Below are 14578 nucleotides of genomic sequence, written 5' to 3' on the forward strand. Positions count from 1 at the left end.
AAACACACAATCTAGCAAAAAAGGGCTTGAGGGAGAAGCCCCTCGTATGATCCCTAAAGCACCCCCAGGACTGGCTGGGGAAGAGGGTCCTCAGCACTGAGGCTGGAAACAGTATTTAAGATGGGGACAAATGATATGCTTTGAATGACCAGAGCTTCTGTTGGAAGGTTAGTGGTGGGCCCCGGGCTGGCCCGCCTTTCCTAGGGCAGAGACAGGTAATTTTCTCTGGTCATGCAGAGAACAATCCAGGGTGCACATGAGGAGCATATAATGGGGGCCTGACCTGGCCAGTGGGTGTGAACACATCCAGGAAATGGACATTTCAGTGGGTCCTAAAGGATGAGTAAGAATTTACCAGGTAAAGCCAGCAAGGAAGGGTGTTCCTGGGCGTAAACTGAGGGTGTTGAAGGAACAGCGAGGAGGCTGCGGTGGAGGGTGTGGGAAAGTGGAGGGAGGTCGGGGTGGGAGGCTGGGAGCCTGAGCCCCATGAGGCTGACCACAGGTTTTATTGCAAGGTACTAGGGAGCATGGCAGGATTTGCAACAAGAGAGGGATGCAATTTGCTTTATGGTTCTAAGAACCCCTTGTGGCCTTTAAGGGAGCAGGGTCCATTGGGGACAAGAGTAGATGTTGGGACAGAGTCTAGACCCAGGACTCAGGAAAGTGGATGCATTTCCTATTCTTTTTTTTTTAATATTTATTTTTTAGTTGTAGTTGGACATACACCTTTATTTTATTGATTTCTATGTGATGCTGTGGATGGAACTCAGGGTCTCTCACGTGCTAGGCGAGCACTTTACCACTGAGCTCCAACCCCAGCCCCAGCATTTCCTAATCTTTATTTTTATTTTTGCAGTGCGGGGCCTCACACGTGCTAGACTAGTGCTCTGTCACTGAGCCACCCCCCCCCGGGCCTCCCATATGTATTTGAGGCGGAGGCATGGGGACCTGCTGCGGTGGGGGTTGTGGGTGGCTGCAAGGAACAGAGGCAGGCGGGCCCAGGTACTGGTGAATCCAGGGGAATTCATGGTGGGAGGACACAGGAGGACACCAAGAGCCAGGCATGGCCACATTCGAGTTCTGGAAGCACCAGGTGACCATGGAGGCTGTAGCGGGGAGCTGATCTAGGACCCCCAGACCTGAGCAGCATCCTCAGGGAGCACAGAGACCCCAGAGCCTCACAGGCAGGTTACTGACCTAATCACATCACCAGGGACTGGGGCGTGACTCAGTGGCAGAGCGCTCACCCAGCATGCACCAGGCACTGGGTTCATTCTCAGCACCAGAAAAGAAAGAAAGGTAATAATGTCATCAATCTGGTGTATTGCCCGTCCCTCTACCCAGATGTAAATGCCACAAGAGCAGGAACTTGGGTCTTTTTTGTTCTCAGCTGTGTTTCTTGGTGCCTACTGTATGCATGCACACAGTAGGTGCTCAATTGATGCAGAGCGAACGCCAGGGTGATGATGGGGCTCAGGGTCAGTGGTGGGGCACCCCAGCCCTGAGCTCCAGCCCATCCCATCCCGCAGCCCCACCGGCAGCAGCCACTACGCCTCCTCGGGAGAGCTGAGCCAGGGCAGCTCCCAGCTGAGCGAGGACTTCGACCCCGACGAGCAGAGCCTGCAGGGCTCGGAGCTGGAGGACGAGCGCGACCGGGACTCCTACCACTCCTGCCACAGCTCCGTGAGCTACCACAAAGACTCGCCCCGCTGGGACCAGGATGAGGAGGACCTGGAGGAGGACCTGGAGGAGGACCTGGAGGAGGACCTGGAGGAGGACTTGGAGGATGAGGAGCTGCCCGAGGAGGAGGAGGAAGAGGAGGAGGAGGAGGAGGTGGAGGAGGAGGAGGAGGTGCCCGACGACCTGGGCAGCTATGTCCAGCAGGAGTCAGTCGCAGCGGAGCCCAAAGACTTCAAGCGCCTCAGCCACCCACCAGCTGCTCCCGAGAAGGAGGACAAGGCCCCCACCTTGCCCACGGAGGCCCCCGATGTGCCCAAGGCGACCTCCAAGCCACCCACACCTGAAGAGGTGCCTGGAGCATCCGAGCCTGAACCCCCCAAGGCTGAGGAGAGGTAACAGACCGGTTGAGGGGCCTGGAGGGGCTGGGTCAAGGTCATGGGTCAGCAAGGCCATGAAGGGTGTGATTGTGGACCTGGGCAGCTGTGGGTCTGGAGTGTCACAGGGCCGTGCATTTATTGAACGACTCAGAGGTGACAAGGTGGGTGAGTGGGTTCATGAAAGGCTCTTAGGGGCGCGACCTTAGGGGCTGCTGAGACAGGAGAGGCCTCAGAGCATCTGAATGACCAGGGACAAACGGAATTACCAAGGGCCAGAGGGGCCAGGAGGTTCTGGCGGTGAAGGGATCAGGGGGGTGAGTCCGGAGGGTGATAGCGATTCTAAGGAGCCAGAGAGGCCACAGTGTGCATGGCTTGGAAGGCAGAGGGTCAGGGGACAGGATCATGGCCCTGGCAGCTCATCACGTTCCCTGTCTCAGTTTCAGGCCACGGGAGGATGAGGAGGGCCAGGAGGGTCAGGACTCCATGTCCAGGGCCAAGGCCAACTGGCTGCGAGCCTTCAACAAAGTGAGGATGCAGCTGCAGGAGGTGAGTGAGCCGCACGCAGCCCCGCCCACACCCGCTTGACCACGCCCAATACCACACCCTCACGCAGCTTGACCCCACCCACTGACCCCTTCAGGCTAATTGCCACGCCCAACTCCCCTCTCCTGTTCCTGCTGGTATTCAGAATGGACGTACCTGCTTCCCACATCCCGCCGCGCCTCGCCCACTCTGACCCTTTCCTGCCATGCCTTCCTCATGCTGCGCGCCATCTCGCACCCTTGCCAACTTGATCCCTGTGCCCTGGCCTTGCCCACACCTAGCCTAAGACAGCTTGGCCATGCCCATTTTCCCACCTCCTGCAGCCCTGCCTTCATCACCTCCACAGCCAAGTTCTTGGCCCCACCCACACCTGCTTGGCCCTGCCCATTGCTGCTCTGCCTGCTGGGCAGTGCTGCACCTTTGCAGACAGGGGATATGAGGCTAGGAAAGGAAGGTCAGAGACCCCAGGCTTTAGCCTCCTGGAGGTAGGCAAGGACAGGAGGCCAGAAGGAGGTGCCCAGCCAAGGCTTCCGTTAAGGGCTTCTGCTTGGCACAGGGAGAACTTTCAAGGAGGTTAAGTGGAAAAAGAGGAATTTATTATGAGAGCGTTAGGTTAATACAGTGGAGGAATATTTAGGGGCCTGGGCTGAGATCTCCAGGAACTGAGGTGCCACCTCTTTTTACTCCTTGCTGGCTAGTAGGTGTCTTGAGCCTTGAAGGCAGAGAGAGCCTAGGTGGAGTTAACCCTGTATTCTAGTTTTGGAAGAACCACTTCTCAAATGATCAACATGTCAACATGCAGAGCTGAGCAGAATCTGACCCAAAGATTAAGACAGCAGGGGAGACAGACACCAGTAAGCACGGACGCCTATAGGACCAAGGGAAGAGTCGGCGTTTTCCCAAAAAGTGACCTTCAAGTCCTGGAAGAGTAACCTAGGCAACTGTCATGATCACATAGCCAGATATCAGGGATGTGATCTACAGCAAAGCTAGTGGGAGACTAACAATGTATTTCCCGGCTGCATGCCCTCCAAGATTAGTGATTTTTAGATCTATTAAGAGAATGTGAAGCCAGAGGGTTTATTTAGGGTTTCCCTGTTAAAAATTGTAGGTCATTGTCCAGATTAGAGAAAGATGTGAGGTTGGGTCAGCATCAGAGAAGAAATAAAGTGAAAGATTTAACTTCTGGGATGACTGCAAATGGGCAGTGGGGTTGAAGCCACTCATTATTCCTTCATTCCACCCACCTGGGCTGTGTCATCCACAGTGACCTTTCAATCTGGGGTGAGGCTGGCAGAAGACCCTAAACAAACACCTGAGACCATTAAATATCAAAGTCTCAGAAATTTCAAACCAAATGCCTTATTTGCTTTGAAATGGAATTTTATATTATTTTTGATTAATACATTCACATGATTCTAAATTCGAAAGAGAAGAAAGAGTATATAGGAAAAAAAAAGTCTATTGAGTAACTTTCGCTAAGTCAGTAAGTTAAATGCAGCCTTCACTGTTGCCGGTGGAACTAGTGATATGACAAGAAAAATAAATTTGGGCAGGTTATCTGGGTTTCACAGAAGAACATAAAACTACCCCAAGGTTATCAGGAAAGCTTCCTAGAGGAGGTAACACTTAAAGATGAGTGACATTCTGGCTGCGTGTGCCTCAGTGGTGGAGCAATTGCAAGGTTTGGGTTCCAGCACCACAAAGGGAAGAAATTGGATATGCAAAATATTTCAACATTATTTCAGAAGAGCACTGCTTCCTTTAATCCCAGAGCTACAGAGGACAAACTCTTTTTGGGGATGATGCTAACAAACCCCCAGGTTTGACAAATGAGGTTTGATTGAGGTTGGTGACAGAGAGAAATCTCCCCCAGCCTACTTTAAAGATGGACAAACTAAGGCTCAGAGAAATCCTGAGAACTCCCTAAGGACACACAGCTGGGAGTAGGACCCAGGTTCCTGACTCCAAGCCCAAAGGGGAGACAGAATTGAATTGCAGTCTGCTGTGGGGTTGGAGGACAACCACACTGACCATGTCCATCTGTCTGTCCTGCAGGCCCGAGGAGAAGGAGAAATGTCCAAATCCCTCTGGTTCAAGGGTGGGTAAGTAACAGTACTGAAGGAAATGGAAGTAATTTTTGGACTCAGAGCTTAAGGCTCATCTGCATGTGAGGACCAGCCTAGTGGGGGTGAGGAGTGGCCTCATTTAGAGAAGAGATGGATATTGGGCAAGGTAATGTGGCCAGGACATGGTGGTGAGTGCCTGTAATCTTAATTACTCAGGTAGCTGAGGCAGGAAGGTAGCAAGTTTGAGGCCAGCCTGGGCAACTTAGCAAGACTCAGTCTCAAACTTAAAAAGGGCTGGGGTGTGGCTGAGCACCCTTGGGCTCAATCCTCAGAAATGAAGGGGTTAAAAATAATGTGGCCACTACCTATGGCCCTTAACCACACTCATATGCTAAAGCTGGCAATCTTTGAACTGATCTAAAGATATTGAATAATTGAGAGGCTCTGCTGCTTTTAGGTTATGGATGGGGAAACTGAGTCCAGAGAGATGTGTGCTTTGTTTAAGGCACTTGTATAATTCAAGGCCATTTCTCCTTGGAAAATTGTTTTGTTTTGTTTTGAAATTGGGTCTCCCTATATTGCCCGATATTGCTGGCCTCGAATCACTGCGCTCAAATATCCTCCTGCTTCAGCCTGTCAAGAAACTGAGCGAGACTCCAGGCACATGCCACCACACCCAGCAGAAATAAATTTAAGATAAAGCAGAAATGAATTCCCACGTCCTCCATCTGCCACCCTGGAGCACATTTTTTGCTTCGATTCTGTTTTTAAATTTCTCAGATTCTCGCTACAGTTGATGGCTTTTCAATTGACGACAGTCATTTAGATTTAATTGGAGCATGCTGTCGGAGCTGACGTCTTAAGATTTGCAGGGGTGTTGGCTGGTGAGGTTACCGGATGCACAAGATAATTTTTAATGACATTCGTGTTTGAAAATAGCAGCAAAAGAATGACCTCTTTCCCTTCCTTGCACATCCTTTGTGAACAGAGGCAGGGAGATAAGTGGCTCTGATTAAATGAGCCGGTGCCCCTGCTGGGGATTGCCCCAGATGCAGAGCCTGAGAAGGGGATTCCTGCGCTCGTGATTTATGGGGCAGGGGCTCTCAGGAGAGACCTTCGAGGAAGGCGGTGCTGGACCAGGGAAGCAGCCCAACACACCTGTGGTCCAGGCGCCTTTTAACTCTCAGTCTGGAGCCACTGGGAGGTGGCTCCACAGTCATTGGCTGCCAGGGATCTCCCATTGACCAATGGGAACCTTCAGAGAGGAGCCACGCCCTGAAATCTCAAAGGATGGCCACACCTCTCAGTAAGAAGGGTTCTGAGAAATCACTACCACATCTGCCACTGCAGCCGTTTTTGGCAGCTGAGGCAAAACTGTGAAAAGGCAATAATAGCGCAAACAATTCCTGTTCCCGCTTCCGTCATCTTGGGACTCACTCCTTAGATAGATTTTAAAAATTCACACGTATTTCCAATGTTGAGCATCAGAAAGTTTCCCTATATATTTTAGTATAGCATTGAGACTTGCTTTAATTCAATTTCTCATTTAATGTGGACACCTGCTTCATCGCCCCATTTCCCAGCCGTGGAAGTTGAAGTCTTCATTTCCTAGAGTTGAGTTGCTGTAATAAATTATCACAAACTCAGTGGCTTAAAACAATGGGAATTTATTCTCTCACAGCTCTGGAGACCCAAAGTCTTAAATCAAGGTATTGGTAAGGCCATATGTCCCGTGAAATCTGTATAGGGACAGTCTCTCTCTATTTTTTTTTTTTTTTTTGCCTCTTCTGATTTCTGGTGTTTGTTCCAAATCATGAGCCCTTTGGTCTGTGAATGCATCGCTCTGACACCCATCCATGTTGTCACATGACTGTCTTTCAATAAGGACACCAGTCATGTTGGATTAAGGGCCCCCTACTCCACTAATCACATCTGCAGTGACCCTATTTCCAAATAAGGTCACATCTTGGGGTAGAGGGTGGAGGTTAGTGGGGCTGGGGGTGTGGCCCTAGGTTCCATTCCCAGCACCACAAAAAAAACAAAACAAATAAAGTCACATCCTCAACTATTGGGGGTCAGGGCTTCAGCATATCTTTCTGTGGGACACAGTTGAACCCCTGACACCTGAGTGTCCTGCACAGGCTTCAGGTGATACCTGCATGGGAGTTGGTGACACCTGGGCCTTCCTTCATGTCTTTGTGTGTCTTACAGCCCTGGGGGCGGTCTCATCATCATAGACAGCATGCCGGACATCCGCAAGAGGAAGCCCATCCCACTTGTGAGCGATCTGGTAAGGCCTGTGCCTTTCACTACCAGGCAGATGTGAGCATGCGCAATCTGTACAACTACTCATGGTGGTCTTGGGGCAGGGGCCTGGCTAGGCATTTTCTGTGACTAATGCAATCTGATTTCTATCCCACGTGCTTCGTGGACACTTCAGGCCATGGTGAGTGATGGTGAATTGGGCCCTCCGGGGTCTCCTCTCCGAATCCACCTACATGGGGGATCTTCCACCTTTCCCCTAATCGTGGGTTCTGGGGGAACCTTGATTCCCACCTCTGACTTCTCACCTTTCACCTACCTTGGTTCACAGAGTGGCTGATGGTTTTGCTCTGTGGCTGGTGATCACAGCCAAGTGTGACCCCTATCTGTGGTGGGCAGTTTCGAGTCAGAGGTGCAGGGCTGCTCACCTCCCAGAGTAGCTCCTGACTCAGCCTCTGTCACTTCTTATTTTCTGCTGGGTCTGCTGTCGCTGCTGTCTGTGACCTGTTTCCAATTGGTCTTGGTGACTCCCATCTGTGGCTGCTGGCCCCAATCTGCGCTGACCTTTCCCATCTGTGGCTGTGACTCCCTTTGTGACTTTCCTGCCCCAGTCGCTGGTCCAGTCCAGAAAAGCTGGCATCACCTCGGCCTTGGCCTCGAGCACATTGAACAACGAAGAGCTGGTGTGTGGGGCACCACCCCTTCCTGAGTTAGGGGTGAACTGGGGGGCGGGGGAGCTCCTGGAACTGTCCAAGCCTCTCATGTCCTCCAGGAAGAGAAGGGGTGTGACACAGATGAGCAACGTGGGGAAGGGAGGGACTGGGACTTTACCGCGCTCAGCATGGGGGTGGGGGAGAGGACACAAGACGGGCAGTGCCCCCCAGGTTAGGGCTGGCGGGGACCCACGCTGCTTTCCCTCCATCCTCGCAGAAAAACCACGTTTACAAGAAGACCCTGCAAGCCTTAATCTACCCCATCTCCTGCACGACGCCACACAACTTCGAAGTGTGGACGGCCACCACGCCCACCTACTGCTATGAGTGCGAGGGGCTGCTGTGGGGCATCGCGCGGCAGGGCATGCGCTGCACCGAGTGCGGCGTCAAGTGCCATGAGAAGTGCCAGGACCTGCTTAACGCCGACTGCCTGCAGCGTGAGTTCGCCGTCTGCGCTCACTGAGTGCCAAGTGCAGAGTGCCAGGGCGCCTCTGGGCGGGGCGGTGGGCGGGGCCAGACTAGGGGCGGAGCTCCTGGAAGAGGGCGGAGCGGGCTGCTGAAGAGGAGGGGCGCCTCTGGGCGGGGACCTCTGACTGCAGTGGGGACCTGGGCTGGCTTCCCAGGAGGGACAAGGCTAGGAGGAGGAATAAGGCAGCGGAACAGGAGGATTAGGAGGTTGAGTTAGGGGATCGAGGGCGGGGACGGGAGCTGTGAGGGGTCAAAGGGGTGGGGCGGAGCAAGGGGCGGAGTTAATGGAAAGAGGCGTTTTCCTTGGAGAAGAATAAGCCTAGTGTTTGGGTCTGCGGGGAGGAGGGAGGGATCCCAGGGAGCAACCCGCTCAGAGTGGGAGAGGCTGCGGAGGAAGAGGCTTGGAAGGGGCGGAGACGGGGGAGGGACTGGGGAGGACTGGGAGAAGTGTCTTAGAGGGGCTGCGCCTCAGTTGGCGAGGATGTGCTCAGTTCAGGATTGGGGAGCAGCTGGCTGGGGCAGGGGTGACGACTCACAAGGAGCTGGAAAAGGATTTGGAGAGGGCCAGACACCAAGGACACCTGGTTCAGAGAGGGGAGAGGACTCCACGTGAGGGGAGGACACAAAGCGGGCAGGGACTCTGAATGGGTGGGGACTCCAAGTGGGTGGGGACTCAAAATGGGCGTGGTTCAATGGTGAGGCGGAGGGTGTGTCTCCTGGGAGGCGTGGCCTAAGGAGGGGTGAGGACAAGGGGCGGGGCTCAGAACCAGAGGACCTCAGGGTGAAATGCCTGTGTAGGGGCGTTCAGAGACTCAGAGCAGGTAGGAAGCTAACTTCTGAAGGTGACTTCTGAGTCCCCAGGCATAAAATGCAAGTGGTCCCAGCCAAGGGAGCTCTTCGGGTGGGGCTGCTGGCTCCTCTGGGTGGAACGCATGGGGACAGTGACAGCCATGGACGTCCGCAGGGGCTGCGGAGAAGAGCTCCAAGCACGGGGCGGAGGACAGGACACAGAACATCATCATGGTGCTCAAAGACCGCATGAAGATCCGGGAGCGCAACAAGCCGGAGATCTTCGAGCTCATCCAGGAAATCTTCGCTGTGACCAAGACCGCGCACACGCAGCAGATGAAGGCCGTCAAGCAGAGCGTGCTGGACGGCACATCGAAGTGGTCGGCCAAGATCAGCATCACCGGTGAGGCGCAGGGCGCGGCGCGGCCCCTCCTTTTCAGCCCCTGGGCTCTACTCCACGCCCAGGACTCTCTGCTTTGCTGCGTTATACTTGGGTGTGTCCCTGTCTGTTCCAAGTTCTTGCGTGTGTTCTCCATCTGCTCAAGCTCAATGAACGAGACCCTCAAGAAAGTTGAGGGCACGTGGTTCAGAGGCCCAGGGGAAGGCTGGGGAGTGCGACATCAAAGAAAGGATCCCTGCAGGTGGTGCCAATGAGCAGGCAATACTGTGACAACTAGGGCTCAGATTCTTGGAGGACCTTAGGGGACAATGTTTAGTGTATGTCTCTGAGTGGTCCTACTCAGGGCAAGGGCCCTGGGATGTTTATCCGCACCCAACTGCATTTGAACTTGAGGAGGAGAATTTCAGGGCAAGTAGGTGTTCCAGGATTTGACCCCAGGAGATCCAGGTGGGAGACTGGGACTTGAGTCTAGGGTGGAGCCTGCAGGGGGCGCAAGTGAGCAGATGATTTCCTGTGCAGCTGGGACTCAGTCCTCCTGGGGACCTCAGGGAGACAGCACAGAATGTGCATGTGGCTGAGAGCAGTCCTACACATGGGCGAGGTGGCTGGGTGCTTTGCCATCCTACATGGGCTACGGGCACCATCTGTGTACGGGCACAATCTGGCAAACCTAGTGTGCCCTGCTGTTGTGCTGAGGTCAGGTCACAATGTCCCCAGTGAACAGCCTGGAGCATGTGGAGCACCTGTTCTTGACGTGCCTGACCCTGATCTCCATGTCTGTCCTGTGTGTCTTCTAGTGGTCTGTGCCCAAGGCTTGCAGGCAAAGGACAAGACGGGATCCAGCGACCCTTATGTCACAGTCCAGGTCGGGAAGACCAAGAAACGGACAAAAACCATCTATGGAAACCTCAACCCTGTGTGGGAAGAGAATTTCCACTTGTAAGCGCCTGGCTGGGTCCCCAGCCCCACCTAGAGCTTACTTCTGGGGTAGCTAGAGAGGGTCCCAAGACCCAGCATGTGCCAGCTGCCTGATCCCTGTCCCTGCCTCCTCCTCCCTATACAGTGAATGTCACAACTCCTCTGACCGCATCAAGGTCCGCGTCTGGGATGAGGACGATGACATCAAATCCCGCGTGAAGCAGAGGTTCAAGAGGGAGTCCGATGACTTCCTGGGGCAGACTATCATCGAGGTTCGGACGCTCAGCGGCGAGATGGACGTGTGGTACAATCTGGGTAAGCGAGGCAGGGACAGTCCCCAGGTAACCAGACAGAGCAGGGAGCCCAGCGGAGTGGGGAGCTGGGGTCTCAGAAGGAGTTTGGTTGAGAAAGTTCATCTGGTGGGGAAGGCAGGGTCCATGTGCCCAACTTGGTAGGGGCAGGAAACACCAAGGTTGAGAAGGTGAGCAGAGCCCAGGAAATTCTTAATTTGCTATAGGAAGACAAGAAGGAGAAGGACAGAATCTCCAGAGCCCAGTCTCACGGGGGAGACAGAAAGCAAGACCTGGGAATCCAGTCTGAGGGGAGAGATGCAGACCAGAGACTCAATCTGAGAAGAAAGATTGAGCTTTGAGAATCTAGTCGAAGGAGGGGGCTATGCTTTGGGAATCCCAATCCAAGCGGAGCCCCACAGAACCTAGACCCATGTCTAAAAAGATGCCTAGAAGCTGGGGAGCACCATCTGAGGGAGGAGGAGTGTGCGTGAGTATAGTCTGAGGGTGTAGGAAGAACACAGTCTGGGAGGGATGAGCAGAGATCACGAGCATCATTCATGGGTTAGGAGACATCCGGGTATCTCGTTCTGACTGTGGAGGCAGAAGGTGAGACCTGGAGACCCTGGACTGAGGAGAGAGGCCTGAACCCATGAACCCTGCCTGGGAAGATGACCAGTTGCTGGGTAGAGCGTCTGAGGGGAGCTGGGTCCTGAGACTTCAGTGTGGGGATGCTCTAGTCTAAGGAGAGAGACTCAGACTCAAGATCTTAATCAGCCTCAGCAAAAGTGAGGCACTTAGCAACTCAGTGAAACCCTGTCTCTCAATAAAATGCAAAATAGGGATGGGGATGGGGCTCAGTGTTAATCTTAGTGAAGAATCGAGGTCTAGGATCCTGTGTGAAGGTAGAGGCAGGGTCTAAGGAACTCTAGTCTGAGGGAGGAGACAGAAGCCCAGGGAGACCCCCAGGCCTAGAAGGACAAGAGAATGGTGCAGATATAAAGGAGCCCAGGGTTGTGCTCAGAGGTCCGGGATCACCAGCCCCTTTTGCCCTGCAGATAAGAGAACAGACAAATCCGCTGTGTCTGGCGCCATCCGGCTACACATCAGCGTAGAGATCAAGGGCGAGGAGAAGGTGGCCCCCTACCATGTCCAGTACACCTGTCTGCACGAGGTGAGCCCCGCTGAGCCACCGTCAAAGCTGCTGAGACTTCTGTGCTGGGACCTCCCTTACCATTACTGCCGGCCACTTCTGCCCTGTCCTCTGGAGCTATGCACACCTCGCCCCTGTCCCTCTCAGACAGTCCCTGTGCCATCCCCTCTACCTGAAGGCCTCCTCTCCACCCCTCAAGGTCAGACTCCAGGGCCCCCTCCTCTGGGAAGCCCTCCTTGACTTCCAGGCCACCCCCCCCACCTCAACTCCGTGGCCCTCCTTCCATCCTGGCTGGACTCTGAGTGTCCGTCTGTCTCTTTCAGCTGCCTGGGGGCTTCTGGAGGGAACTATATACTCAGGACTCATTTTTTTTAAATGAATGCTGATAAATGAATGAGCGATTGATGGATGAGTGAGTGTTAAGTTAGTGAACGGACAGGCGGAGATGTGGTAAGGGAATGAGTGAGCTGAATAGATGGGTAAGAGCAGAGGGGCGGAGCCAGGAGCCTGGTGAGTCACTCCAAGTAGAGGTGACTGGGTGGAAAGATGGATGATGGCGGATGAGTTGACAGGTGCTGTTGGCCGATGTCAATGGGTGTGGGAGGCTGGATGAACCCTTGGCTGGAGAGAGCATGCTGGGGGAGATGGCGGGGCTGGGGGCGTGGCGCTGACTTATTGGAAAGTTGCGCAGCTAGGTTTTGGCAGGTGGAGGAGGGAACATGGGTGGTGAGCGGAGGTCAGGACAGACAGATTGGATAGATGGGTTAAGTTGTGGACAGGTTATGGGATGGATGGGTGGATACGTGGTTGAATTATAAAAGGAAGGATGAGGGATTTGGGGGCAGTGGGATAGATGGGCGAGACGGTGGATGGACAGGTGGGTGCATAGATGGGTGGGTGGGCGAATCCACGGATGGATAGATGGTGGATGGCAGCTAGATGAGTGGCAGAGCCGTGGGTGGACGTGGATGGGCAGTGCCTGTGTGGCTGGGTTACTGGAAGGCTGGGTGAAATGTGGAGGGGCCGGGCGGACGGCTGGGTGAGTGGATGGGTGAACCCGCAGCTCAGTAAACAAAGGCGCGCACAGGCCGGCAGGCGACATGCCGCCCAGGCCGGGGAGCTCGGGCCCCTGCTGTCCCTCGCGCCCTCCATCGTGACCCCGGCTCCCCGTGGCCGCAGAACCTGTTCCACTTCGTGACGGACGTGCAGAACAACGGGGTGGTGAAGATCCCTGACGCCAAGGGGGACGACGCCTGGAAGGTGTATTACGATGAGACGGCGCAGGAGATCGTGGACGAGTTCGCCATGCGCTACGGCGTCGAGTCCATCTACCAAGCCATGACGTGAGGCCGCAGCCCGGGACGGGGGCATGCGGAAAGCGGGAGGGGCCCGGAGTGGACGCTGGCGGATGTGGGCTGGGAGGTCTTAGGAGGAGGCTCCAGAGAGGGAGTGGGCGTGGCGGGGGTGCAGTTCCCGGGGAGGCCAGTAGGGCGCCCTTGGTAACGGCTAGGGGACAGGGAGGAGACTGGGTTAGAAGCCATAGTGCCACCCAGAAGTCTGGAAAGGTGGGGGCAGGAGGCACAGAGAAATGGGGACAGAAGGGGCAGAAGGATGGAAGCTGGTTTGGAGGGCGAGGGGTGCCATTTGCTGGTGCCCTTTGGAGGCACCTAGGGGGGCCTCCGCCCATCTTGGCCCGGTCCCAGTGCCTCCCACTCCTCTCGCCAGCCACTTTGCCTGCCTCTCCTCCAAGTACATGTGCCCCGGTGTGCCAGCCGTCATGAGCACCCTGCTCGCCAACATCAACGCCTACTATGCGCACACCACCGCCTCCACCAACGTGTCTGCCTCCGACCGCTTTGCTGCCTCCAACTTCGGGGTCAGTCCCAGGGCTGGGTGCAAAAGGGGGAGGGGGAGCCCAGCGCATTGCTGCCAGGTCTTGCTTGACTCCTGGTTTCCCAACCTGGACCTGACTTGCTGTGTGACTTTGCACCAGTCACTCTCCTTCTCTAAGCCTCAGCTTGGTCTTCTGTAGAATGATCTGGAAGGAAAATAGATGTGATGAGGGTTCTGTTCATGAGGACTGGGGTGCAGACAGCCAGCCCCCAGCCAGTGTGGCAGCCACTGTCAGTGACTTCTCTAGACCGCTAAGGCCCGCCTCCATCAATCCTCCATCCTCCCCTGCCTCCTCAGAAAGAGCGCTTTGTGAAACTCCTAGACCAGCTGCACAACTCCCTGAGGATCGACCTCTCCATGTACCGGGTGAGATGTGCAGGTGTCATGCCCCTGTGTGTGCCTGGAGGGGATGGCTACCGAGAGGCTTGTGCACAGAGGAGCCTCCTAACACGTGGGATGCCCCCGGGAAGCAGTACTGCCCGCTGGCTTGGGGCAGCCAGGCACACCCTGTCACCCTCCAGCCCGCCTCTTGAAATCTGGGAGCTCCTGTACCCCACACGCCCTCACTCCCGCTCTCCAGCCTGCTTCCTAGCCCGCCTCTCCTCTTGCTCCAACAGAATAACTTCCCGGCCAGCAGCCCCGAGCGACTCCAGGACCTCAAGTCCACTGTGGACCTCCTCACCAGCATCACCTTCTTTCGGATGAAGGTAGAAGAGGGGACCTGAGCCCCTGGAGTGCCATGGGGAGGGTCCTGCGGGACTCTGGCTCCCATCTAACTGTGGCCTCATGTCCTCGGTCGCCCCTCTCAGTCCCCACCCGCCACTCTACTGCGACCTCCTACGAGGTCACATTCTAGATCTGCATGTGGTGAGGCCGTGGCCCTCGGTCTTCCTGTGTCTGGATCCTTTCACTTAACGCGGTGGCCTCCAGCTGCATCTGTGTGGCTGCAGGGGCCAGGATTTCGTTCTTTTTTTTGTGGCCAAATGGCATTCCGCTAGGTGCATACACCGCCCCATTTTCTCC

General features: G+C 55.0%; 1 protein-coding gene across 4 annotated transcripts in view; it reads left to right on the forward strand.

Moving 5' to 3' along the window:
* The window catches only part of Unc13a (unc-13 homolog A), a 56707-nt gene that overhangs the window by 20186 nt on the left and 21943 nt on the right, over positions 1-14578 (forward strand). For 3 of the 4 annotated variants that reach the window (XM_077795711.1, XM_077795713.1, XM_077795712.1), the window contains exons 10-23: positions 1530-2072; positions 2495-2603; positions 4659-4705; positions 6881-6959; positions 7543-7614; positions 7862-8081; positions 9077-9304; positions 10099-10240; positions 10365-10534; positions 11568-11683; positions 12842-13005; positions 13388-13538; positions 13853-13921; positions 14173-14262. In XM_077795711.1, the coding sequence (XP_077651837.1) occupies positions 1530-2072; positions 2495-2603; positions 4659-4705; positions 6881-6959; positions 7543-7614; positions 7862-8081; positions 9077-9304; positions 10099-10240; positions 10365-10534; positions 11568-11683; positions 12842-13005; positions 13388-13538; positions 13853-13921; positions 14173-14262 (2200 nt within the window). Of the gene's footprint in view, positions 1-1529; positions 2073-2494; positions 2604-4658; positions 4706-6880; positions 6960-7109; positions 7116-7542; positions 7615-7861; positions 8082-9076; positions 9305-10098; positions 10241-10364; positions 10535-11567; positions 11684-12841; positions 13006-13387; positions 13539-13852; positions 13922-14172; positions 14263-14578 lie in introns of all 4 variants that reach the window. The other variant, XM_026390000.2, reaches the window with a different exon arrangement.

The sequence above is a fragment of the Urocitellus parryii genome, chromosome 3 (assembly GCF_045843805.1).
Source record: "Urocitellus parryii isolate mUroPar1 chromosome 3, mUroPar1.hap1, whole genome shotgun sequence".
Lineage (NCBI taxonomy): Eukaryota > Metazoa > Chordata > Mammalia > Rodentia > Sciuridae > Urocitellus > Urocitellus parryii.